This window comes from Temnothorax curvispinosus, unplaced genomic scaffold, assembly GCF_003070985.1.
Source record: "Temnothorax curvispinosus isolate PA1 unplaced genomic scaffold, ASM307098v1 QBEX01014323.1, whole genome shotgun sequence".
Classification (NCBI taxonomy): domain Eukaryota; kingdom Metazoa; phylum Arthropoda; class Insecta; order Hymenoptera; family Formicidae; genus Temnothorax; species Temnothorax curvispinosus.
The window spans coordinates 87,678-113,752 of NW_020224103.1; the positions used below are offsets into that span (position 1 = coordinate 87,678).

Consider the following 26,075-nt stretch of genomic DNA (forward strand, 5'->3'; position numbering starts at 1 on the left):
TATTCGATGGAGCCTCGCACTTTGTATACGCTGCAATATTAAGATATAAAATGCAAAAGAATGGACGAGCACGTTACAGCTATATACAACGATGTTATCCTGAAACTACTGTGTAACAATTAGATCTATCTAGCACAAGAATATTTAGTTACCGATAAAGTAGCGAGAGGTCTAGATTTATAAACAAAACTGGCGTTACGCATTTTTCGTAAATCTGCCGAAGTCACCTGTTCCATCAGTTTGTGACGTATGATATGCGATTTTTTATTCAGCGCTTTATTAAAAATTCGGTTTCAGGCAATTTCGTTTCAAATTAAATCATTGCGGTTTTTGCGACCTTGAAGAGATTAAGCCTGCGCTGATAATTTAATTGTTCCTGACAATTATTCCGCTCTCGTTATCAAACGACGGGCGACCAATCAATCGGTGATTACGGACGTCATCGCGTGTCACGTACGCCGGCAATAGTTCGCTGTCGCATTATTATTCATGTCTTTCCTGCAGGATATCACCATTTGACGTATCAGCTTCACACCGCACGGGACGTCGCGAAAAATATATGCGATTATCAATAATATGGACGGATCTTTCTTTATGCCATATAAAAACATAACTATATATAATGATGCGAAATTGACTTGATTTCTCTTCACTTTTACAGCCTAACGGATCTTGGAATCCGGTTTCTAGGATAACTGATGACAGAAACGCAACGAGAACAGATAAGAATAATCTGTTAGCAACATGCAGCTTGCAATATTATTATATAGTATTTCAGTATATCGTTCGAGATGAAATTATTTTCGCTTTCGATCAATCGCTAAGTTTATCTAGAAATAATTCTCCATGTGCCCCTTCATAGTTTGCGTCAATTATTTCAATTATGTGTTTCTATTCCAAGTTTAACTCCTCTCCTTTTTCTAATGTAATCCTAATCTTTTATAGAGATGCGCTGTTTATTGAAATATTATTATTACTATCATCGTCGCTCCGTATGTTATTATTGATTAAATCACTCTTGCAAATTCCTTCTCGTCTTCTCGTCAGAATTCAATGAGGATTCAGTCAATTTATGGGCGGTCGCCGATCGAATCTTCCTCTTCATTCATCGAGGCGCCGATCGAGACTTTCTCCTTGATAAATAAGGATCATCCCGGCGGTTCGCGTGATGAAGTAGACAGGACAAGTTTGGCAGCAGCTACAAATTTCTGGGGCTGTGCAACCCATAGCGCGGTATCTCGGGCGCGAGGCCCATAAACTCGCGCCATTAATCATTTCCCCGGGGTGGAGTGCATATTACTACCGAGGGGTTCTTAACCGATCGGTCGGTGATGAGTTATCGATATTACGTGCGACTCCTACCAACAACCGGCAACGGGTTAGTAGACGAGCCAGAGCTTTATGACCGAAATTTGTAACGGGATGTCCCGAGAAGACGTACGGCACTCTGTCGTCCCCGGGAAGAGAGCTCGCGAGTACTTTGACGAGAGAGTAACTGCGCGCCGCGAGGATGCACGACTGTTGACGCTCTGGTACGAGCGCGAGATGAAAACCAAATAATTACTTTCTCTCGTACAAGATCGTACTGTACATATATAAGGAGAGACGTAAGAGAGATAGAACTGCCTGAGAAAAAATATAAAGGAAGAATCTATAATTTTTATTTATTAAAGACGTCTTTTCTTTAGTTCGCGAAAAATGGACGACAACACTTCAAATTATTTGAAGTGTCTACTTCATTTTACTTTGAAAATTTGGGATTTTACAACAGCAGTATAACGCGAAATTCATTCAGATAATTTATAATGCTATTACTCTCAGATTAAATGTAGATCAGATGACCTAGATTATTTTTGATTATTATTCCAATTATGTTTATTAGGTCGCAAAAAGAGGAAAATGCTTCAAATTGCTCGATAATTTTACTTTGAGAATTTTAGATTTTATAATAGCAGTAACGCGAAATTTACTTAGATAATTTGTAATGCTATGATTTATATTAAATTTAGATTAGATGATCTAGATTATTTCTGATTATTATTCATAAATATTAATTAAATTAAATTATTTATTTCTATTTATTTGCAATTAAGTTAAAAATAATTAAAATTGAGTATAACTCGACACTACAAATTTAACAGTGTATATAAAATGACCGATTTGGCTTGTCGTTTCTTTCTCGATCCATCTCGGAGTAACTCGGAGTTGGATTTTGCAATTTCTTCGAGGAAGCCGTTCCCAGAAGAGGTTTATCGTTATCGACGAGAGAACAGCATTGCGGGGCTGTTGCTTGCCGAGCCGCGAAAAGGCCGGCCGTCCAGCCATGAAACGCGATTTCGTCGCTCCGACGCACAGTGCATCCCCCTCGATGAAATTCTGACAAAAAATACTTATCGGTTTCCTATCAAGTTTCTGTCCGTATTATGGTTCGTAGAGAGACATGGTAAAAATAAACTTTACGAATATCCAGTTTCTTAAATATCGAAATCTGAATTTAAAGCGTAAAATAAATTTTGCAAGATAAATTAATAGCCCACACACAAAACTCTACTTTTACGAAGTATTTCTATTTAAAAATAGAACGTGTCTCGTGTCTCTTTTACGAATATCCAGTTTACTAAATATCAAAATCTGAATTTAAAGTGTAAAATTAAATTATAAATTTTGTAGGATAATAGCCCACACGAATCTCTATCTCTACAACGAAATCTTTCTATTAAAAAATAGAACGTGTCACGTGTTTTTTAATATTTCTATAACCTCTAATAGTAAATATAAATGTATATATAACAATAATGGAAGTTAAACCGCGTACATTTCATCATCAAAATATATCACAAAACAAAATAAAAATACGGAAAAAATGAACAATTTCTTTTTTAAACTGTCACGATAAATCTGCTGTTAAGGTAAAGGTAATACCAATACCTGGACATATACATATATCCGAGCACCTTTATTATTTATAAATATAACGCGAATTAAAATCAAAGATAAAAGTATTTTTTCTTGTAGTTTGAAACTTCAGTTATAATATCCAAACGTTTTATTTTCATAAATTTATTTTTTTTTTAAAGGTATCTAGACACAGATACATGTCGCAGGTATTGGTACATTTCCTATGCTTAAGTGTCCGGGTATTGGTACCTTTACCTTAAGCGTCCAATACATATTTTGGCTAAATGATTTAGTACACTTGTCAATTTTCTTCTTTTCATACGTTTACCAAGCGTCGAAATAATTCCGCGACATCGAGAAAGTCAACGAAAAATTTCCGCGAAAATGTGCTTCTCGTGAGAAAACGCATAAATTTTTTCGTCGCGACGGCGATGAATTCAATAAATTACACAATGGCGAGATTAACAACAAATTTAACTACCGATGGTACTGCATAAGTGCCGTATCTTGTTATCGAAACGCCATCAATAATCCGGTGGTGGCTCATTGGCTAACAGCCCGCGATGCGATTAATATCAATTTAAATGGATTGAGCTTATTATATTTGCCGACTCGACGCAAAAGAGAACATTTTCCGACGACTGTCCTGATTTACTTGAAATATGCAATTGGGAATAGCGTACATTCGAAAATATTATCTATATACCTAGATGCTCTTCACGTGTCGTATTATTAATTCACAACTTTCCAAAATGCGATTAACATCGATTAATCGAGTTTATTGCATTTGCCGACGACACGTAGCAAGACAATTGTTAGTATAACATTCCGAAAATGTCATTCACAATTCACTTATTCGGAATATTATACCTAACAATTGGAGAAAAAAAATAGTAAACAAAAAAGAATATATACAAAGTAATTTATAGTTAAGTTTCTTATTAATCAAGAATAAACTTATATTTTACTTATATATAAATAGACTTTTAAATATATGAGGATTCTTGATTAATAAATAACTTATTAATCTAATTAAGAAAGAAATAAATAAGGAATATTAATAACAAATAAAAATATCATTTTCTCCTTAATGGGAACTCTATATAATAAATTATCTTATTGATTGAAGACCAAATAAAAAACCGAGTTAAAAATGCCAAAGGTAAATATTCAGCAACAAAAAAAAATGCATTATGAAGGTATCAGTTGCATTCCTCTTCTTCCAAATGCGGTATTTAAATATTCAATTATATTACTGTTTAAAATATATTTCCAAAAAAAAGTAAAAAAAATATTGTTGCTAAATTTAACACTAGATGAATGCAAAATGAGTTCCAAAACTACCAACAAAATTGCATATATTCTCTACAAAACACACACCGTACATTTACTACATACAAAAAAAAAGTTATTTCACGAACAAAAGCAAACCATCTATTCAATGAGAATAGGACTGGTCCAGATTTTTGAGATTTTCCATGCTTTTCGTCGAAATTTCCCCCGGCAATCGCCTAGCCGAATTTTTCAACTCTTTCCGGCGAGCCTGAATCGACGAACATACAGGATGTCTCAGAAATCGCCTGTTTTCTCAAAAATAGAAATTTTAGAAACCGAGTCACGAAACATAAAGTTTACAAATATAAAAAATAACAAAAATTTATTCTCATATTAGATTTGAGTCAATTTTCATTTTATTTTTATACAAAATAAGATTCGTCCTTCATCCGTCTTCTGCATTTTTTAATTAAATTTTATTTTATTTTAATTCTAGTTTGATTACACTGTTACTACTGTTATAATTTATTACACAAAACTTTATTTCCGCGGAATTGTATTATTATCTTAATCCTTAAATGTGTAGTTTTGCATATATGCAAAGCGACTTTTCGTTGCTCAGTGTATTTTCTCTTATCTTATGAAACTTGAACAAAAAACGCGAACAAAAAACTTCTCTGCAGGCTCTTCTTTCCCTCTCGGATAGGAAGGCCCAGAAGGTTATTATTTATTTAAAAAATAGAATGCTGCAAAAAATTGTGCATTTAAGGATTAACTAAAATTTTACTCTAATAAGTCGCACGTCAAATGTCGAAAATTGAAGAAAATGTTCTAAGATTTTTGCCTCAGGAAGATTCGACTTCAAACTCAATCTGCGGGAGATACCGTATCCAAGACACCCCGTATAACCTTCGGACGTCCCTCCGCGACGATTCGGCAAATTTTTCAGACGTCACATCTCACGAATGCAGGCGGCACTTACGCTTATAAGGTTTCATTATGTGGCGCTTTCGCAGACGCGAACACATACGGCTGCCTTTCCGACCTTCCGAGAGATCGATGTCGCGCCAGACGACATTTCTCGGACTTTTCACCGCGTCTCATGCCTCTCTTTCGTTCTCTCTTCCTCCCTTTCTTTCCCTCTCGCTTTACAAGCAAGAGGAACAGCGTCGGAAGTGCGTCAGCAGTTTTCTTCCCACCGCTGAAGAATTGCGTGATCGAAGTGAAGTGAGTCGGAAAACCGAGAGTCGGACTCGTTTCCTGTGATTTCGCGAAAAAATTGCAAAAAGTCACAAAGGATTGTCTCGTGAAAGCAATGTACCAAATGTCTATTTTAAGAGACGAAAAAGACCTTTTGAAAGCATACAGAAAAAGGTTTTCAAATATGTATTCCATTTCTCTAATTTATTTCCCGAGATATTTCATCTCAAAGCACATGTAATTTTTATTTGCTTGGAACAATTTATCTCTTCAACTGATTTTATCCAAATGTTTTCTATTTATCAATTTATTATATTTCAAGCGAGCAAAACAGTTATTCTCTTCAATTTCTTTTTAGATATCAGAAAAGTCCGAAAAGAATAGTTTCTAAAATAGCAAATTTTTTTAATTTCTCCGTTACTTTCATTTTTATGTAAAACCCTACTTACTCGCTTAAAAAATTTACCTCCTTACTGAATTTAATTTAAATCTATCTTATAATGATGTGTACAAATTCAAAATAGCTTTTCAATCTTTATCCGTTCTCCAGATGCAAATGGGTAATTGGACGCCATGCACGATTTACGGTGTGTGTGTGTGTGTGTGTAAACTCTTCTTTGATCTTGGGAAAGGGTCGCTGATTGCCGAAAGAATTGCGCGGCATCACCTTGACGGATTCATTCGTCGTTTAATGAGCCGACTGCATTATCCCTTCGGCACCCTCTGTCGCATCGCATCTCGGGGAGTCCTCTTCCCCGCCGCCCTCTCCCCCTCCCTCACCCTCTCCACGCAAAATCGCAGAGTCGTCCGCAAACATGCCGATCGCCATTACCTGGTAACCCCTGCGCTGGTAAGGCAACCCAGCCGACCACTTAAAAATGGCGGCGCGCTATCCGGCGCGGCCCACGAAAAAGGAGCGATCAAAGGGAAAGGCGGGAGGGAAGCGTGAGGGAAGGGACACGAGGGTATCATTAGAGTAATGACGGACTTCGAGGAGAGACCGCAGAAACAGACGAGAAGATACCCATGGAGTTTCTTGCCTCGCGCTCCATTCCCTACGTCGCTCTCGTCGTCGTCGCGGCCGCCGCCGCCGCCACCGCCATCGTCATCGTCGTCATCATTGCAGGAATGGATTGCTCGGGGGAATGTTAGAAACGGCTCGGAGGTGCATACTTGTGGTACTCGTCGACGTTATTATGCATGCGTCAACAGAAATGCAGTGGCATTATCGTGCGAGCGATGCCCTTAATTTAATTACCGCGATCGTTCCCGCAAGACTGTGAACCTCTCTGAGAGCCCCTGGGTTTTTGATATTTTTCCTAAAGGTGAAAGAATGATCGTGATTTAAATAATAAGAGTAGTCCATCGGGAGCGAGGAGCTGGAGAATTTTCAAACAGACAATTTGAAATTTTGAGCGCTTCGAGTTCCGGATCTGTGAGAATCCAAAAATAATTTAAGGAGAGTTCCGCCATTGCAGACGCAAGAATTTGAGAATTAGGGAGTCACGAAGCCGATCATGCAATCCGAGCCTGATGCCGCGGTGAGGAATCGCGAGAGCTCGTGCCCGTTCCCCCTGCGACGCGAAATAATCCGTTTCTCTTTCCCTCCATCCCTCCGTTTCCCCCTCCCCCACCATACCCCTGTCCCTCGCTCTTTCTCAATCGAGGCTTCACCTGGCCGCGAGTTTGTCCCGCTGTTATTACGTGTATAATGCGCGGCGCGGTGGGACTCCGCAAAAAAGGCTAATCGACGGGCCCCGGAGGCGTGGCGCGGCTGTTTCTGCGGTCGAGGGGTCTCCACCGCCGTCGTCGGTGGGGCCCGGCGGGGCCCGACGGCGTGGCGCGGCGCGGCGGAGCGAAAACGCTTTCGCGGAACACAGACCGGCCGGCGGGATGTCAATTGAAACGACGGGAACTCGGCGATTTACTTTCCTTCATCCTTTTTTGCCAACTCGACCCCTCTCCTACCCCCCTCCTGCCCCCGAGCGTCCGCTCGAAGGAAGCCTGGACCCCCTTTCAACACGCGCTCGTCGTCCGCTCGTCAAATTCCTTGTTCCCGACATCGGTCGCGCGAAGAAAACTTTCCAATTGCGGGAACGTTTACGCCGAGTAAATATTCGAGTCCATTAAATTTTATTTTTATTACGTTTCTCTCTTTGAAGGACCGTCAAAATTCTCCGAATTTCGTGGACGAATTGAAATCACTTTGAAAAATAATCAATAGATTTTAAAAATCTGATGATTGCTGAAGATATTAATAATAGATATATATATCTCCGACATTGCAAATTTTCAATTTTTAATTATTTAGAGCAAATTATAGCAGAGCTTTAAATGTAGAAATAATCAAATTATTTATTCACACGAAGTTCATCAATTGTTCCACTTTTTCGGGGCAACCAAATGAGACCGTTCGAGTGACTGACACTTTAAATTAAAATATTCGTCATTCAATATTCCCGCAATTTTTATATTCTAGTCCGCCGATTATTTTTATTTTAACGCGTGTATAAATTATACTAAATATAATAAAAACGTATAAAAATTATATCAAAACTAATTTATATACCAAATTATACCAAACTGATAATATATTTCCGGGGAAAATTTTATGCTGCGAAAAATTATACAGTTTACTTTGTGGACGTTTAATTCGCGAAATAAAATTCGCCGAGTACTTATATAAAACCCGCCTTTTTTCGCGCAAAACGACCTGCCGCCTCAATCCGCTTTTAATTCGGGGGAGGGGGGACTTTAATAGCGAAACGATTTCATCAGCCGAAGGGCCGCGATTCATTATCTCGCGCGGAGTAATCCTTTTTGCGTGCGCGGATCGCTGCGACGTCACATCCGCCGGTAATCGCAGAAAGAAAATGTAAATATTCAGCTTCCTCGCCTCGCTAACTGACGGCGCGATTAAATCGGGGGACAAATTAGCAATCAGCCTGGGCTCTCGGGGGAATTTTCCTCCATTCCGATTGAAGGAGGTGAAGGCGCAGTTACGACAGCCGTTGAGACAAGCCGGAATACGATCTTGGACTACCTACAATCGTATAAAATTAATATTCGAGCATTCCTTCTCTGAAAAAATCAAATAAAATCTCGCTTCGTCCGCTGCTTATTATTATCCGATTATCATCGAGGCTTCCCCGTTTCTCGTTAAATTTTCCTTTTCACTTCTCGATATCCTCTTACGTTCCTTTTCCGCCTAGTTAATTATTTCCCGACTTTCTCCTCCGCGTTCCCACTCAGTCGGTTTTATATTTTAAGTTTAATTTCCTCCGTTTGTGTGCCCCGCCGTCGTAAATAGGGGAAAGCTTCGCGTTTAAAGACGCACGACTGCTTGCGTTTCGCAAACAGGCCGGCCGTTTCGGTTGCAGCTAACCGCGTCCCGCCGAACACGGGGCTGTAGTTTGCATCGCGTGACTGTTTAATCATGCTACATTGTCTCCATATGGCGCGGTCATGCAACATGCATATGCGTGTCGCTCCATTCGGCTGTCATAAACGTCGCAATGTTGCCCTCGGCCAGTCCTCTCCGGGCTACATCTACCTGCCTGCCTGCGTCGCACCTCGATGCCGCGCGACATCGGGCACGAGGATGAACGGGAGGGTGGGAGAGACGATCCGGGACACCGGACGTAGCCACTAATTGGAGGACTGGTTTGCGGGACAATTCCGAAATTTCCCCGTGAGACGTGCGCCCGCCCACCTTCGTGAGAAACGCGATACCGAGCGCGCATCTGCGACAAACGCGCGATTACGAAATTCGGGAATTATCGCGCGCAAAAATCCCGCTTTTGACACGCGGCGTTCGCCGTCGCGGCGCATTAAGATTTATTCGCCGAGCGGTGAATCGATTGACGACATACTGTATAAAATAGAAGAATCCTAAATAAAAGAGTCTGCACCAGTTTGCACAAGCTGAAGTAATAAAGATATTGATTAATTTAGATATAAGAGAGCCTGTAAATGTGCAACGAGTGGCTAAATAATTCGCATTTCCCCATCGAAGATTTTATCTTTACGAAAATAATCGCAGACTGTCTATTTCCATTCCGAAACCATCGATTCTTTTCTCCATCCAACCGATGAATACAGCAGATATTTATAATGACATAAAACGATATATCTATAAAAAAAAGAATCGTCGCAAGACGTTAACAATAGTACTTACCGCCACTATATTCTTATTGTATTCCCGGGCGCGGGTTTGTTTCAACGACCGAGTCTCGTCGACGCGAGAGAACGCCGTTTCACGGGTGTTAATTAAATTTAATAATCCGACCTCTTGTGCGCGCGAATCCTCGAAATTCGCGAACCCTTCTTGTACTCTCCTTGCCGGGTGTCGGTCCTGAACGCACCCTCGTTTCCGTTTTCCGGAATGTGTGCCCACCCTCCTTGTAAGTTAATTCGAGTCCTTATCTCAAAACAATAGGCGTCATCAATTCCGTCAAGTTCCTCAAGAACGCGGAATTTCGATTCGCTCTTGCGCGACGAGCAAAATTAATCCTGGAACGCGTCGCGTCGCGTCAATTCCGATATTTTCAACGTAAGACGTCCACAGAAGCGCCTTCGATTTGGCTCATAATATGAAATATGAAATATAAAACCGAGAAGTAAGAGACGAAAGAAAAATAAGTTCTCTGGAAAATGGAAAATAGAGCGGATTATTAAATCGTAAATAAATAAAACTTTAATCTTTCATTTCATTTGTATAAATTTCCACCCTGCTTTTAATACCCATTTTCCATTTTTCACTCGTTCCTCGCTTTTTGCGTGGAACGAGTTAAAAGCGTCACGTTTCACGGAAATTGTATCTCTCTTTATTATCTATCCCGAGTGGAAATTTAACCTCGCCGGCATCCAGTCATCAACTAGCCGATACTAGTCTTATATTGCCCCTGTCCAGTAATGTAACGCTTTTAGAAGTTCTATAGATACTCGATAAATACAATTGTCTCATAGCGAGCTTAAAAAAACTGTCTAGTAATCAGCTAGCCTGGGCTAGATTAAAAATATATGGAAAAATAAATTTTTAATTTTTTTCATTGTTCCATTTTTGCTAGATAAAGTTTTGTTACAACATTATATTAAATTTTGTGACAGTCGTTCACTCTATCAACTACGCTATCGAGTATCAGTAATAATTCAGCTTAAATTCTCCTTATATGTTATAACGTAATATAAAATACGAACCTGAAAATTTTTTCAAATTGCTAAACAATATTTAATACCTTAAATGCTCAATACTGTCTATAATATATAAATACGAATATGTTAAATAATTAAAATTTAAACTCTATGTAAAAATATCGTTCAGTAAAGATTGCCGAGAGATTTAATAATTCTAGCTAGTACTAAGCTAGTCAATGGCTAGTACAACATACTATTTCCTAACGCGAGCGTGAAATGGGCCGCTTTTCGCGCTTGTTTTGAGTGAGCAAAACGATCCATTTCTCCACTAGTTGAAAAATGGAGCCATTTCTCAACTAGTGGAGAAATAAAATTGTAAAACAAGCGCGAAAAGCGGCCTGTTTCACGCTCTTGTTAGGAAAAATAGTATGAACAACTCGTGGGAAGAGTGGTCGAGCCCAAATGAGTGTGATGGTCGCACTCATTCAGAAACGACCACTTTTCCCACTAGTTGTACAATATACTATAGCACATAAATATTTCAATTTATTGCAATCTATATCATCCACATATCTTATTTTTCATTGGTCACAACGCGCTTCCAATGTTCGTCGATTTTTTTGCCGTTTTTTTAAAATAAATATAAGTATTTTTTTTCTTGTTTTCAGATATTTAATGTTATGCATTTTACTCTGTTTAAAATATTTTTAAACGCTCAGATGCTTGTTTAATGTTTTTAACATCCTAGACATGTGCAATTTTATTATGTGACCATTTTTATAAAATTAAAACGTTTATTAAAACAATGTTTTTGTTGACCACAAGTAAACGTATACCACTTGCAAAAATAATGAGTTATCAAAACCATTTATAAAATGTCTTACAAAAATTTATATTTAAATTTTAATTAAAGTAGATTATAAATATAATTTTAAAATATAAATAGTAATAAAAAATAACAAAAATATGTTATTAAATATATTATGTCAAATTATATTAATTCGATATAAATATTTAAGATTAATAATTAATAATTTTTAGAACAAACAGAGCTATCATTTGCAGCATACAGTGTTGTTAACGATATCTTAATTCAATTAAATTGCACAGCCTAAGGCTGTTTACTTGAGCACCTTTTCTTGTGCAAACGATTTGTTCGAATTATTGCTCAAGGGCGTTCGCGGTTTAAAACAAATTGTCAAAACTCGACTTATATCACTTTCAAAAAAATCATTTATGTAATTTCGTTTAACAACCAAGCTTCTATTGATTTATTCGGAAAAATATTGTAAAGCATTGAACTTCAAAATAGAAAAAAAATAAAAGGTAAGTAAAAATCTGTAAAAGAAACAAGTTTTAACTTATTTCTTTCGAAATTGAACTTACATACTATTTCCTAACTTACACCACTTTCAAAAAGTAAACGGCTCGTAAGTATCGTTCTCGGAAGAGCTCGGGATAACGGAGTTCCGTTTTGCGCGCGCCGCTCTCCACACCTTTTTCGCACTTATTTTTAAAAGACGCCCCCGTACACGACGTCGCGCGCCTGAAGGGTTATTGTTAAGATAAATCTCACTCTGTCCCCTTTCCCGGAGCGCCGACTACCCTCGGCCCTTCCGGCTTAACTCAATTTCCCCCCCGTGCCGGCGCGAACCACCGGCTCGCCGCTGATGTAAAGTCTAGTTTACACGAACAACGACGTTCGGGCGGCGTGCGAGGGCGAGATGTACAGGTAGCGAATCCGACCACTAATTAAGAGACGCGCCGCGCCGCGGCTCGTTCGCGCTCGGGGAATTCGGAATAGTCTCTCTCTCTCTCTCTTTTCCACTCGCCTTGAGAGACGAATGCGCTCGTTTCGCGAGCACGTATTCTTCGGGGAGTCCATTACGTTACCCGACACACGCCGCCGCAGGATGTTACGACAGATTCTTATTGTCTTACGGACTCCAAAAACGATCGTTAAACTCGACTCGCCGGATTCAAATGCTGATTTTTTTTTATTTTTAGCAATATCGAATATTGCAAAGTATAATATCATTACTTATTAGATCAGTTTTAGCTTATTTGTTTATTACTTAACGTAATGGTGCGTAAATTTGTGTCGAAAAATGTTTAAGAAATTCTGCATATTTAACTTAATAATATGCAATTTAATTTACTGCTGTATAAAAAACTATATGTATTAAAATATTTAAAAACTGATTCAATTATATATATATATATATATATGTGTGTATATATATATATATATATACTAAAACAACTAATTTTTTAAAGGGTTCGCCAGCATAAAAAGTTTGCGGACAATTGATGAACTATAATACCACTGTTATAGGTCATTCTCATTTTATTTGTTTATTAAAGTAAATCGAGCGATTAAATGGAACGATCTAATATCATTACTTATTAAATCAGTCTTAGTTTATTTGCTTGTTAACACATTGAATGCATGAATCAAAGCTAAATATAAACGATATTTTATTTAAAAAAAACTCAGATTTTTTTCAAAATATTCAAATCTTCCGTTCATTTTACATCTATTCTAAAATTTTTTCCGAGACCCGCTACTTCATTAATCGAAAATATTTAAGTCGGTTCACGCTTCCCGGATGCATGGAAGATCTCGTTAAAATAACGAAGTAGACGCAGAATACAATTAAAGTCAAAATCTCCGAACTGACTTTCTCACAACGATTTCGGCTCCAGGCGCTCGCGGGGAATCCCGAGATGTGCGGGACCGAGCGAGAAGGGATGCTGCCGGAAACACCAAGCAGGAACGACGCTTCGGAGTCTGCGGCCCCGAGGATCCAATTATCCGGCGGAATAAAATTGCGCTCGACGGCGAATCGTCCGCTCTCGCACGCGTCGCCTGCGTATAGGATCCCGAGCGAGCAGCACGGGGGAGTAATTTCGCCTGTAATGCCGCGATGCCGGTGCTGCGGCGCGGTGCGGAGCGGCGCGGGGCGGGCTTCCTCATCGGCGATGTATGTTGCCGAGTCGGTGGTTTTGCCCGTGTTTACCGTGGCGATGCGCCGTGACGGCCGCATCGCCGGGAAAATTGAGTTACGAGGGAATAGAGAGTAGCTCTCCCGCTCTCGCGAGCGCGAGAGACGACCTACGCGACGCAGCGTCGTCCGACGCAGCGAGGGTGAGGAGCCGGAAGCACTGAGAACGTTGCTGAGCCAGCCGAATGTTCACGTACGCGCGCTGCTTCGCACAAGGCGTTCAGCTATAGTATACCGTTGCCTTTGACACTTTGTAGATCCTATTCAGATCGAGGCATCGACACGGTTCCGATCTCTAAATCCGCTCGCAAAAGTCTCTAGTCTTGCAGTTTATCCTCGCATTATAGTTAGTTCTTTAAAGTTTTTTTTTATTTTAGTTTGTTATAAATATTTCTTTTGATTTTAGTACTTTCTCTCTAAAGTTGTTTTAATATATGTTTAATAATTTTAATATCCAGATCTTTCTCTCGGGACACGTCGACATGTTCTAAATCCGCTTATTCTACAATTAAAAGTTTCTAAAGTCATGCAATTTATCTCTGCGTTATAAAACTAGCTTTTTAAATGAATTGTCTTCTTATTGTAAATATCTCATTCAATTTCAGTTATCTTTTCAATTATTATATTATGTTTATTTTAATATCAAGACATCAATACGATGAGTCCAATCTATAAATTTTTGACTAAAAATGTCTTGAAATTATTTTATTCGATGTTTATTTCTGCGTTATCTCTCTAGTTTCTCTTTATCTGTATACCTTAAAAGTAAAGAACCATATCTCCATACAGCATCTTCTTTGCTGTATTTTTTTAGATATAAAATAAAAGTAGCAAAACTTGATTTATTGAGTTTTTGATAAAATAATTGAACTGACATTTTTCATATAGAACAACTGTCAATGACACTTTATCTGACCTGAAAAACTGGAAATACGATTCTTTATCTCCAAGGTGCAGATATATATTCTTTATTTATATAGTTTCTTGAACAATTATCTTTCTTATTTTTAATATTGCGTACCTTTCTTAATTACAGGATTTTTACAAACTATTCAAATACGTTTAATATATTTACCGGGTGGAAATATGTTCCGCGTATAATTATTCTATCGACTTACCGCGACACTCTGTGCTGCGCTATCCTACCGTGACTGGGCAGTGTCACGTTGCTGTCGCTTTTCGACCAGGTGACGGAGTTCTTGGCGTCGGGCAGGTCAACCTTGCCCAGGTAAGCCTCGCAGAAGAGTCTGAGTGTACCTCCCAGGGGCACCAACTGCGAGCTCGGTCTATAAGTGGGCAAAGGTTTCCCCGTGTAGACCCCGGATTCCTCATCTGAAATTCAGATCACGTCTACGGTGAGTTTAAATTATAACATTTACAGACACACGTATATGTGTGTACAAATCGTACATGTATAAATCATACGATTAGCGCGCGCTAATCCGCACGTTTGTTCGGAAATTTAATTGGTCGTCTTATCTTCGGCGGCGTTTAATAACGCCCCGATGATTAACGACACTTCTTAATGTGACAGATATAATGAATCGTACGAAAAATGAAAATCACTTTAATATCGCCTCCCATCACGCCGCGGTCCCCGCGCGCGTTGCCATGAATTACGAGTAACCTGCATTACCATGATATACTCCCCCGCCATTTATTTTGCCACGTTTCATCCTCTCCGCGTATTCATATTTAATGCGAAAACACTTTTCGGCAGTGTCTTTCCATCTCGCTCCGACGAGATCGTATAATAAAAACCATCTAATCCGTCATACGAATCTTTTCGGATCCATTATAAAGAATCGACTTAAAAATAATTATTTAAAAAATAATTCTCATGTTCAACTTCCGTCCTCATAACTTTTAAATATTCAATATTAAATGACAATTATTATAAATATTAATTAATAAACTATAAATCTATAAAATAAACTCTTAAGCGGATATTTTAATTTAGATTAGGAATGAAGAATTATTATTTTTCGCATTTTCTTAAATTCTTTATATTTCCTTTCAAATTTTAATGTACCTGTAAGTTCTTTGAACTATGCATTACAACTATCGAAATTTCTATTAGTTTCGTCGGATAGTGACAGACATTCGATTAATTAATTAGCTTAATTCGCGTTTAGCCGGCCTTTGAAACACACTGTAGAGCACGGCATCGAAGTGTGCACGGGAGTGTGTAGACATCGAGGGCATCGAATGAAAGAAGCCGGCGGATAGTGGATGGTGGATGGCGGAAGGTCACAGGTCGTTGGGTCGGAACGGCGCGAGAGGAAATGGAGACAGTGCGTTCGGGACGCCCGGATGGGTAATTCAATCAGCATTGATGCGGGAAAAACGCAAAATTAAACAGCCGTCTATTAAATCGAAAATGCGCGCGCTCGCTCGCGCGAAAAGAGCCCATGTTGCACTTATCGATTACCGTTGATTAAAATTGATGAATGCGTAGTTGAACGGTCAACACACTCGGTGCCATTTGAATTATTGCTATTTTGCTGGATGTTTCGCTTTTATAAACCGTTCGGCATAATATCGTAGAGTGGCCTCAAATATAGAAGTATTGTATTACGGAATATCCTGAAACTCACAATGAATCACGTAAAATCAATATACGTGCTCGTAAATTCGCGTTCCGCGCTACTCGGAGAGATCTAAACGAGAGAAGTTCGCTCGCGGATCAGCTTGGGGAGGTGTATTTTTTAATTATGTTTACCTCCTTGCGAGATAAATGAATTTCCGAGTTACAGCAAAGTCTTAATTTCAGAAACATTATTCTCCTCGCGTATATATTTATAACAATAATGTACAAAAATACATTCACTTCCCGATTTAATGCTTCACGATTTTTTTTATTTTCGTCAGCGTTATGACTAATGTAAATAAAATCGATAGTTTTGTCAGATTTATTTTCCAAATATGATAAATTCTTATATCCATTCATCATATGGTAAATTTATCATCTTCCATTTGTCATAAGATAAATATGATAAATTAATGATCTAAATATGATAATAATCATTCTTAACAATGGAAACCCGCCAAGGCTCTATTTTTCTCCCGTCGATCGAGACGTCATAAATTTAAAACGCGAAAATTGAAAAACAAGTTTAAACGACTCTTATCGATTTTCCCTCGATTTTATCTTGGTATTCCGTTCTTCGTGCTTCTCGTTATTTGAGAATCCCGGACACGAACAGGTGCACGAGGGAGCTTCAACCTCGTTTCGAAAAAGAGCGGCACATCCAAACTATTCGGCCGCGCGCCGTTAGTATGCGTCTCCGCGCGCTTCGCCGCATCCGGCGACGCGGCATGCGAGATCCGGCCGGCCGGATATTCGGGTACAAACAAACTGCTAACTAACCCCCGGACTGTCGAGATTATGATACATAGGCCGCGCATCCATTGCCCCGCCGCCATTGCTCTAAACGCGAGCTGGCATCCGCCGGCGATCGGGTTATGTTAGGTTAGGGTTATATTGATTTAGAGGTTCGGGTTGGCGATCGCGATATCGGTATATCCAGTCTTCCGTATCGCGAACATATATATCTGCATTAGAATGATTTAAGAATGATTCTTCTAGTAATTATAGATTAAAAAAAAGAAAAATAAATTTCAGCACAATCTTGATTCCAACTTTAGATACAAAAAATTGAAAAATATTCTTTCAAAGTTTGTTTAAAATCCTCTTTTTCACTCTTTTCCCCCCTCGAGGTTTATGTATAAAATAAGATGAAGATAACTTCGAAGAAGTTTCATGGTTGCGTCGCCCAAGTTAACCTTAAGCGTGAATGCAAAATGAACGAGTTAACGTTTTCCCTCAAAGAGTGGAAGACAAGTTCCATTAGTCGGGAAGTAAAGGGCGCTTGAATATGCTCGCCTAGGTTCGCAATTAATATCGTATAATCGAATCACGACGGGGACTTGAGCGCCGCTAAATTCGGCGAATTGCCGTGAGCGCCTTCAAAGCGGCCGCCATTTTCCAGAGCTGATCTCCTCGCGGCGAGGCTGCTGTAACGATTTAATTACACCCCGCGGTCGGGTAGGGTAATTTCGTGAGAGGCTAGGCTAAGTTACACTCAGTTAGGTTCGGCAAACGAAGGGCGGAGGTTCGCGGGGAGTATCATGGCATGGCGACGGTATATTCGCGATGGCGATTTCCAAGATGGCGGCGACTCCCGTTGCTCATCATGGCGTCCGGGTAAGACTATTAATCTCGTAAAGCTCTTGCAGCTTTACGCCCGAGTCGATATTTATCGGAAACCGGCCAATTTGTGCTCGCTTAACGGCCTCGTCGTCGTTCACCTAAGCCTCTATGGTTCCATTATAGATCCATCCAGATAAAATATTGACGAAACCTAACCTAACCTGATCGATATGCTGCGTCTTAGAAACACAATAAATTGGCGGTTGTTAAGTTAAATTAGCGCAACTGATAATCGTAGAGTTACTCAAATTAAATAGCGAACTTTAGACAAATTGGATTAACGATAAACATAGATAATAAAAGTTTCTTTTTAAGGCAAATCTTTAAGGATTTTATTGAATTTTTAAAGATTAACACAAAATAAGAGAGTCAAGAAGCCAAATTCGAGCGAATAAAGGGAGCAACTGACTAAGTAAAGAAGCAAATAACGAGTGTCTGCTTCTTTAATATTTAAAAGGTAAGACACTTCGACAACACAACTCGATTATCTTCTAACACATAATATATGTATCTTTCAAAAATTAAGCGCCTGCTAAAAAAGTCATTAAGTATGTGGTCGAATTCTTCGAATAATGGAAAATCAATCCGTTCTTAACGAACATTTGATCGGATTGGTGGAACAGTAATGAGCTACGTGAAGCTTTAATAAAACCTATTGCAGAAGCTGTTGCATATATCGAAGGAATAATCGCAAGATTTCGGATAAATATGTAAGGCTCCCTTTAATACTCGGCAATAATTAAAACATTAAGTGAACGCAACCCAAGATGTGTCCAAAGTAACGTCGCAGAAATACCGCTGCTTAAGGATTAAAGCAGACAATTTGATCAATAAAACTATATTTAGAACCGTAAATAATAATTACACCTGTAGCAAATTGCTCTCGATAGAAATACATGTACCTCACATTAAATAAAATTTAGAGAAATTAAAAAAAAATTTCTAAAAACTTGGTATATTATAAAATATATAGAAAAATAAATCTAGAAATGTGAAATTGATAATCGATTGTCGAAGTAATTCTATAATACAGTTATATATTAAATTTGTTCACTTATCTTTCTTAAGGTGATATGATTTAAAGTGATTACGTTTACCATTTTCTTTCTGCGGCTTCAGCTCTTTAAAAACTTCCCTCCGAACGCGTTCGCATTTTGAGTTATGACGTTTCCACCACCTCCCCCAGATGCTATATCTGTCGCAGCTACGTGAGCGCGTCTTAAACGTGAACGAGCCCGGCGGACCAGAGAGCGAGTGCACGAGCGCGAAATTAGCGCAAGGCGAATCGCGTTCTGCACGGAGAAACGACGTAACGATCCACGTAACTGCGGACCGATAATCGAATGCAGACGGCTTGATTAAATCACTCTCTCCGCGTCCGCTGCACGAAGCAGCGAACCCACCCCATCTCTCGCCTCTCCTCGCGCCTTCCTTTCTCTCCTATTAGCTATTTCAGTCTCTCTCTCTCTCTCTCTGTTTCTTCTCCGCGTACGTTTACGTAACGTACATAGGTATCGCGTGTATGTAGCGCGCGTCTCGTAGAAGCAAGATTGTACCCTTTCATCTTCGGTGTATCGGAAAGGAGCGAAATGATACACGAACCGAGATTATCGAAAATTGAGGATCGGAGAAGATTAATAACTCGACGAAAAAAAGTGGAAAATAATTCAGCAGCCGTAATGCGGTTTCTCTCGGCGGTGGCGTGAAATAAAACGCTGGGAGGAATAAAACCGCAAATCTGAAAAAAAACTACGGTTGAATTCGAAATGCGATGATGATGAGAGTTCTGGAAAATTGGATTCCTCCGTTCAGCGAGCGAAAATAAATTATATCTACAGTTATATTATGTTATATCCATGGCAAATTACTTCGCAGCAGTATGTGTTCTATGTTGGAAACAATATATAAAATTTAGATAAATTTAGAAAAAAATCTCCAAAAACTTGGTGTATTTTATTAAAATTAGGGAGAATTAAATTTGGAAAAAAATGATGATAATAATCTCCATATCAAAATAATTCGTAACATATTCAGCAGTTGCGCGGTAAAGGATGGATTTCTCGATTTATTTCATTTAGAGTAACATAATTATAAATAAATGAAGCAGCACAAATATTCACCGACCGCGAAGGATGCCTTGCGCGGTTAACTAACTTTACATCTCGCGCAATTCTGAATGCACGTGTAATTTTAAACAGACACAGCCAAATGCCATTCAAAGTAGCGCTTATATAGCGCCGGGGAGTCACATTACAGTTCTGGCCCAGTTTCGCGGTCTGGTTACAGGTTCCGGGGGATTGCGCCGCGGCGCGGCGGAAAGAGCGCGTCACCGCGGATAGTGGCGAGTCAAAAAGCGCGCTCGTCCCGCGGACGTTCTATCTATCCCCAGATGTGTCTATTGCATACAATGTCCGGCTGGAATCTCGCGGTTGTGGCCGGGACAGGCTCGTAATTTAGCGTGAAATACGTTTTCCAGCTGCCCGTTGCACCGCCGCGGCCGCGATGCGCTGCGCTGCGCTGTAACGCCGCAGGCACCGGCTGTGCTGTGCATCGCGTCGCGACCGAACGACTCGACCGGAGCGTTCTTGGACGCTCGGAAATATGCGTGGCACGTTCCATAATCTGCGATGAGATAATATGGAGAGCTCCGCTATCAAAGACGGACGACGACGCTCCGCTCTCTTGCTTGACGTTGCCCAGGGATTACGGCATCCGAGGAGCAGAAAATTCAGCACCGTAGACCGTAGTACTGAAGTGACCCACTTCCACTTTGATAAAGATTGAACTTCATTTAATCTAAATTTATGATATCAAAAGCGGGATACGTATACAGATATACCTATACATATACAGAAGCTTCGCGATCCTTGACGGCAAGGAATACATTTGAAAAATTAGATTAAATCTTCTGAAGAGTATATATCATATTAAATTTATTCAAATCTTTTTCTAAAGCATGTAATCTAATTAATATCGTATTAATCTAATATGTTTATTAAGAGAAGAAGCGCGGTACTAGACGAGACTTTAAAAGGATGTTCGGAGAATTGATCAAAACAGGATTCCGGGAGTTAAATTAGATTCACCGAGAAGCTCTTACTAAGTTTCCACTGAAGAGAGTAAAAGTTAAGTTCAGATAAATAAATTAAAAGAAAATCATTATATAGATACTTTGTGAGAATAAGTTCCCATCGAGTTCTACATTGATTCATTTGCCAACTCGTTTAAAATTCGCAGGATGTAGAGCCGCGGTGCCTTCCCGCAAGTGCCTCCCATCAGCTGACTGCGCGCACCAATCAATCGCAAAGTCCCGCCGGCCCTTGCCCGTGTAACGATCTATCGATCGCGACGAGCCGCTCCGCGATTTATTTTCAGCGTTTAATATCGCGGCGATGCGAATCGATGCGGGATAGCTCCGTCCGTCGGCCGCGGCGCAATTTATTGATCAGAGCAACATTGCGCCCGCCTGGCAACGTAAACGGACAGGGGCCCTTTTACGTCGTGATGCATGTGGGAGAGTGTCACGTGCCGGCGAATTCGCCGATACTTTGTTGCAAAAGGTGCGCGCGGGGTGCCTTCCTTCGGGTTGGGAGCGAGCCGCGGAGTGCAACCGCGAACAAAAAAAAAATAAAATAAAGAGAGGAAGAGAGAAGAAAAAAGAAAGAAATCGCCGGCACGAAACGTCAGCCGTCATTGCTATATACCTTCTCGCAACCGTGCAATTTCTACGTTAAAATGCTGGAAAATACGATACGTATTTTCCTCGATGAACGTCGACTCGACTTTTCCTCAGCGGGAATTTAACAGGTGCCTCAGTTTCTTTACTCCAAGGAGATGTAATTTTATTTTCCTATATAGATACTCTTGGATTTTTATTTTTTTAGGGTAGGAGGACTCGAATAAAGTACACTAAATCAGTTTATGTTATAGTAAAGAAAAACCGTAGAAATAAAATGTAGGAAAATATCTATTTTTTTATTATAACCGTCTAGAAGACGTCATTAAGCATAATTATTTTTCGCTTTCATTAAAATACAATTGTGACAAAAATATCTGTATTTTTCTGTCGATATAATTTTATCCTGTGATAATAATTAATGATTTTGACTATAAAAATGTATAAATGTACCTAAAAATTTATATTCCACCACTGTGATTCATAAAAATAAAAATTTGTTGTGACCTCTGTTACAAAATTCTCCGAATAAAACATCTGTTCGGTAATCGATCCGTACTCGCCGATAAGATTACGCCGACGCCTAATTCCCACGTGAATGGCGCGTCTTGAGCAACACCGATAGAGTCTTAATGCCATTTGAGAAGTTGTTAACCCACTCGAGTCGCGCGCGCGGTGGCGGACACGGAATTTCGATCGCGCCCTTTCCCACACCCCTCGCGGCAATCATCCCTCCACTCGGAAGTACCGACCGACAGACACCGGCAGACAATGCAAACCGAAGTGACTCCTAAAGCCGTCGGGCTAGGAAAGTCTCTTCGCGCAGTTGATCCGAAAGTTTCCCCAGGCCGCCGCCGCGCCGCCGCCGCCGTGCCGCAAACTATCGACGGGGAAAAACAGACGGTCGAACAAGCGAAGTTTCCGCCAATAAAACTGTCGGCGCTCGGGAAATCCGGGCGAGCTTCCGTCGTATCGGTTGTGTTTCTCACGGCGCGCTCGAGCAGTAGGGCAGAGAGTAGTAGAATGGGTTAGTTGCGGGTGGATGGGGGATGCATTGTAGGAAGGAGGGTGCTGAACAATGGGTTTAACCCATGTGTAAGTTACTGAAAAGTATACTTATCTTTCTCTCGTTACGCGCCTCCGTATTACACACATAAGAATTATTTTCCCTCATTACCTTCGTTACTTTTACACCGCTGTATTTTTGTTGTCTCTGACCTCAAAAATCGATGGTATTTTAAAGTTTTAAAGGATTAACTCTCTAAATCGGAGTTTTTTTTAGAATTAAAGATAATTAAAAAAATATATAGTTCACGATTCTTATTCGGAATTCCAAAGTTATTTTCTCATAAAAGTTATATCGTTTTAGTTTTAAAAAATGTATAATGCAAACTTATCTATAATAACGCAAATTTTTGCGGACTCGATCGAGATTATTTTTCAAGACGAAAAAAGAATGCTTTTGCATTGTATATTTATCATATAAAAAATGTGATATTAAATTTTTAGGAAAAAGTTTCTTAAAGTATACTGTAAAATGGTAGTTTCCGCTTCATTGACCTCTTGCACTTTTAAGTATTGTATAATGCTGCAGAAGGAAAATAGGAAACCACATTAATGCTGTTTCGCGTGCAAAGAACAATAAGGGGTGTTTACATAAGAAGCTGTAAGGAGGAAATTTCCACTAGGAACCGTCTCTACGGTTGCAAGGGATGTGGAGAAGTACACAGGATACGCCGGGAACTGATTCCCCGAGGAGCTTACGGCTTGTGGACACAAGATACCGCGAGTCGTGCATGTTATTCATAAGTTTCCATCCCAGAAATTGTACATCCCGGAGCTACGGATTCCTTCGGCGAGCCGAAGATAATCTTTTTCAGCAACAATCGAATAATGCTCCGTCCTTTGACGCAATTTACAAATGCTTGGCGTAAAAATATTATCTCAAATTACAGTTTTGCGTCAAACTGATATTGTTCTTCGGAAGAGACTGATTTCTGCGCATTCTAAACTCGGCGCGCAAAAGCAAAGATCAATATCTTCGGATAAATAAAATTAGACGAGAATAAATGGACAAATGAGTTTCAGAGTTAGAGCTTCCGCTCCTAGAATTTCTCTCGTGAAAATTTTCCGCAGTGCGTATCGTGAAATTTTTACACGCAAAGCAGTCGCCTGAAATTTTAATGGCAAAAGTGCGAGACTAATACGTACAGAGTAAAACTTTATACCCGCATTTGCATGCAATCAAGTAGAATATCTTTGTTTAGGCAAATTTGGCTCTCTGCGAAATTGCCGCAATGAGATTCGTCCTCGAAAGGGCGATCGGGAGAGCCCCGAGAGTTGAGTTTCAGTCTGATCACGTCCTCGTGTACCGGGGGATCAAGGACCGGCGGGGGAGACGCGCGCGGTTTCTCGAGGATTACCAGGCCCGACCTGGACACACGACACCTGAGCGCGCGCGCGCGCGGACAGGTGCATTGTGTAAGGTGTGCACGGTGCAGGGCGACAGCCAATATAAAAGCGGGGAACGTATTCCTAGAAAATTCGCGTCTGACTTTCGTAGAGGCACGATTTTCTCTCCTCGCCGAAATCCATTTCGGCATGCCATTTATAATTTGACACAGTCTCGATTTACGATCAGACGGATCAGAAAAAGAAATGGAAAAATCGAATTAAATTGCGCGCTATTGTTATCCTTTTTATCATCCTCTCATCATTTAACCATTTTATTTTCTCATTTTACAAAAGATCGTTTCGAGGTAGACTGTTGAATTATTTCAAGAAGCTCGTGGAAACTTGAATTGATTTCAACGTATCAAATTGGACTCTTGATTCAAAATATTTTTACGAGTTTTATTTTAATTCCTTCGCGAAATGTACCTTTCGGCGCAAGTTTCGCCGATGCCAGGGTGAATTTGTCATATTTAGGTTTTGAGGGAGATCGGTGCAAACTCGCGGCAAGTTCATAATTTCGCGGAGTCGAGTGTGAAACCGTGTCCGGAGTGGACCCTCACGAATTATGAAGTTCATTTATAGCAACCCGTGGTCGCACTATATCGTGCGGCCATCTCTCGCCGCGTCTCGTGGCGGCGGAGTTTTATTAGATGTATCGAGGCGCCACGAGGGTCCTCGGTGGAGCGATGTTAACGGTCAATGGCCTCACGGGGACGTTAATCAATTAACCGCAGCGGCGCGATGTAACAAGGAAAGACGGGCATCTCGCCCCTCGCCCCCCTTTCTCCCGCCGGTATCTCGGTGTAGTATCCTTTGGTAACCCCGGTAACCCAATGCATCCCCTTCGGCCGGAACCTCGGGCGGAATTTCCAGCGCGTTTTCTCGACGATGCAAAATGTATCGCGCCCGACCGTGCGTCATTCGTGCCGTATTGTTGCCGGGATTAAATGAGATTTCGCGATAGCGTAATGACGTTACGATCGCAATTGCGCAATGACAGTTGTAATATAACAATTAGAGAGAGAAAGAGAGGGAGCGGGGTGGCGTGTAATGATGCCGAAACGACAATCGTAATCAATTCCAGCGCAACGTTATTATATTTAATTAAATAAATGACGCTTTTCATATTCAATTAAACGCCACGTTGAGATCTGACGGAGCCCTCGCTCGAAATACGGTCGAGTATCAAAATTTCCGCTGTTCGTTTACTCGTCTGACCCGTGTATTTGCGCGAAATATTTTTGCGCACACGACGTATTTCCATGCTACTCCCGTTTTAGCGTTTTCACGTTCGCGTCGTTTAATTTTGAGCACATACATCCTTTTTGAATGGAATTTTTCATCGCGATCTTTCGCGATCGGCGAAACTTTTTATCAATATTTTCACAATTCCTCGCCCGTCTATTTTTCCCATGCTGTCTGTTTTCCAATAACATTATTCGTTCAGTTTTTAGCTATTTTTTATATTTTTATTATATACGCTCGACGCTTATCGTTTGAGATAAGATCGCTTCTCTCCCCCTTTACTTCGCGTTCAATCGCGAATTCGATTCTGCGTATATCTCGGATTATTATCGGGGATCTTGTGCGCGCGCAGAATTTTGGAGTAATTCGAGCGTAATTTTTGCTTCCGAGCCGAAACAAACCCGCGAAAATTATCCCCCCCTTCCCCGGAGCGTCAAAACGGCGCGGCGCGGCGCGTCGACTAGCTTATCGGCGCTTATCAACGCTTCCTGTGAGAAGCGGGCGGATTAACCGACCCCGATGGACGAAGGAGTGAGAGAGGGGTGAGGCCTTTATTGTCGCGCGGCGTCGTCAAAGTTTATCGCGTCACGCGCGACAATACCCCGCTATCGCGAGCCATTCCGCGTAGCTGAGTGCAACCGCGGACTCTCTCAGCGAACGGTTCCTAAATGCACCGGCGCGACGTGCATCCAGTGCATCGTGCATCGTGCATCGTGCATGCGCACGGGCACATATGGTGCGCGTCCCGGATACCGCGCGGCGCGCGATAAGAGCCGCCACGACGCTTCTCCGTAAAGATTACGACCAGGAGCTGCCGGCCCGGATGCACTTTCCGCGCACGGTTTCTTTCACCCGCGAGAGAATCCGAGTACACAGCTATTTCGTTTGAATTGGAGAAAGTGCGCGGAAGTACGGCCAGAACGACTAGGGATTAGGAGAAGTCGCGGCAGAAATGCATCCCGACATTCCCGAC

At 40.6% G+C, this 26,075-nt stretch overlaps 1 protein-coding gene across 1 annotated transcript in view; it reads right to left on the reverse strand.

Moving 5' to 3' along the window:
• Positions 1-26,075, reverse strand: part of LOC112464572 (interleukin-1 receptor accessory protein-like 1-B) — a gene marked incomplete at its 5' end in the record, with an annotated part of 64,229 nt that overhangs the window by 24,749 nt on the left and 13,405 nt on the right. The window contains one exon of the mRNA XM_025031641.1: positions 14,633-14,846. Within this exon, the coding sequence (XP_024887409.1) occupies positions 14,633-14,846 (214 nt within the window). The remainder of the gene's footprint in view (positions 1-14,632; positions 14,847-26,075) is intronic.